The following is a 2,363-nucleotide window of genomic DNA, read 5'->3' as shown; positions in this document are numbered from 1 at the left end:
TGGCTGCCACTGCACTCCAGCCTGGGTGACAGAGTGAGACTCCAACTCAGAGAGAGAGAGAGAGAGAGAGAGAGAGAGAGAGAGAGCGCTACACATCAGAGAAGTGCCCTGTTCCTCGGTGGCTCGTTCCAAGTTTTACTTGAGACTTCTGGGCTGTTTCCCCAGCCTTTGAGCAAAAGGGGCACAAAAGAATAGACAGGATGACTGTGTGCCATGCACTGTTCTAAGTGCCATGCACTGTTCTAAGCCTGCTGAACCACTTACCTCTTAGCCCTTAACTAATGAGCTGGGAGGTGGAGGCTCATGTGCATCTCGTTTTACAGATGGGGGGATTAAGGCACGGGGAGATGCCGGAACGTGGCCAGGGTTGCAGCTAGACAGCGGGGGAGCACAGAGTGTACCCCAGGGTCGTGCTTGTGCAGTTGCAAAAGCAGCACAGACTTTTGCTTTCCTGCAAGCAGACCGAGGTTTAATATCTGTCTGGAAAACATATTGAGGGCCATGTGCTTCTGTATCCCACACAGGTGGTGACTGCTCCTGCTTGTGACCGGCAGTCTGGGATGCCAGGCCGCTCCCTCATGACTTCACTTTTTTACCCAGAGTGGAGTCCGGCCCTCTCTGGAGGCAGAGAACAGCAGGCCTTCGCATGGCTGAAGACCGCCCGATGGATGCTTCGTCGTGGATCCTAAAAGCATCTCCTCTCCAAGGCGAATAGTCTCTGTCTCTGGCGTCCCACAAAGCCCTAGAATATGCACACAAGTTATACCGTCCTTCCCTCTCAATGCAAGATGTTGATGGTGACTGTGATGGTGAAAGGATGGAGCCCAAAATGGAATCTCTCTGGTCTCCTTGGGCTCTCGCACAGCAAGAGTCCTTTCCTGGAACCCTGGGCGAGTCAGAAGACAGTAATATCTTTGCTCTAAGAATTTGTCTTTCAGCTGCCTGCCCCGCCCTCCTGATCTATGTGACTGACCCGCCCATCCATCCAGCCGTCCTCAGACCCCATCAGTCCTCAGACCCCATCACCGACAAACGCTTGCCTGTCCTGCCCACCCCAAAGGAGCTTTAAAAGCTCCGAGTCTCGAGCACCTGCCGCCATGTTTTCTTCAGACACCGGGTCCCTTCTCTCCCTTGAGAATTGGATCCATACACACTCTCTAATTTACTTTCTAAAAAGCCTTTTCTCATCTAATTTCTGTGCAATTCTGTGCATCTTATCCACGGCCCCGGCTCAGCCCACCAGCCCACTGACCTAACATTTTTACAGACCTAACAGATGTACAATTCTAATGAAGTCTTTCTTTCCCCAGAAGTGCTTGAGGCTTTCAAAACCTGTGGCCAGCCCCCATGTTCAAGAAGCTCATAGTGGTTTCCTGGTTTCACAATAAATATCGTTGATCCTCAGACAGCCTGAAGCGTCTCATATGGGAAGCATGCGGGGCCCCATGGGAAACACCATGGGAGGAGGCACAGCTCAGAGCCCAGGCAGGTCCTGCACGGTCCTGCTGTTGGGTTTGGCCACATACTTGTCTTCCGTCCCTCCAACAGGGCCCGCTGTAGGCTTCAGGGGTTTCACTCTGGAGGTCTGGCTGGGGATCGTGGGCCTGGATCAGGAACGAGCTCCCCGAAACTCCTGGCTGTACCCACAGACCAGCCGCAGGCACATGAAACCTGAGCTGTGGGAGGCTGAGAATCACTTTCTGCCTTAAAGACAGGCATCTCTTAGCCTGAGTCTAAAACTGCGATTCAGTGCTGCTTGCCTTAAATCTATAACCAAGCAGCCTAGGACGACAGCTATTCCCATGCAACTCAATTCAGGACGGAGCCCCTGCAAGGGAGATTCTGCTGCCTGCTGCCTGGAATTCTGTGTGAAAACGCAGGACCTGTTCACACCTGGATGCGAAGCCATGCAGTCGAGTGGCTTCCCCCTCTGAAACCTGCCTGGCTTCTGTCAAGCAGAGGACACAGAAGTGTCCTTCTGGATGAATGGAAAGAGGACTAACCTGGGGCCAGTCAGATGGCCAGAGCAGGACAGACAGAGCCAGGCTCTAGAAAGTGTGAAAAGACACAGGAGGGGCTGAAGGTCAGCCTGTGAACTTGACCCCAGCTAGTCCCACACTTGGAAACATTTGCCTCCTGGCACTTCAGTGTGCAGCTTTCTGCATTGTAGACCATTTCCTCATCATCATGAGGGGATTTAAGCAATCAAAGGCCCCCTGCCTCCTCCTTCAGGCAGCCACCTTTGCTGAGCTCGAGCAGTGTGCTATGACCAAGTGCGGTCACTACACACACCCAAACTGGAGTAAACCCAGTTTCATGTGGCTCCGATGCCTGGGCTTGGTGTGGGTGATGCCAAGCAGCCT

General features: G+C 53.2%; 1 protein-coding gene across 1 annotated transcript in view; it reads left to right on the top strand.

Moving 5' to 3' along the window:
- LOC103251763 (uncharacterized protein C17orf105 homolog) overlaps positions 1-1,387 on the top strand; it is a 19,698-nt gene extending 18,311 nt beyond the window's left edge. The window contains exon 4 of the mRNA XM_008050372.2: positions 525-1,387. Coding sequence (XP_008048563.1) covers positions 525-531 — 7 coding nt within the window. The 3' untranslated portion in view covers positions 532-1,387. The remainder of the gene's footprint in view (positions 1-524) is intronic.
- The last annotated feature ends 976 nt before the right edge of the window (positions 1,388-2,363 follow it).

The sequence above is a fragment of the Carlito syrichta genome, unplaced genomic scaffold, assembly GCF_000164805.1.
Source record: "Carlito syrichta isolate Samal-C Ts95f unplaced genomic scaffold, Tarsius_syrichta-2.0.1 Scaffold145258, whole genome shotgun sequence".
Taxonomy (NCBI): domain Eukaryota; kingdom Metazoa; phylum Chordata; class Mammalia; order Primates; family Tarsiidae; genus Carlito; species Carlito syrichta.
This window is presented reverse-complemented; position numbering and strand designations above follow the sequence as displayed.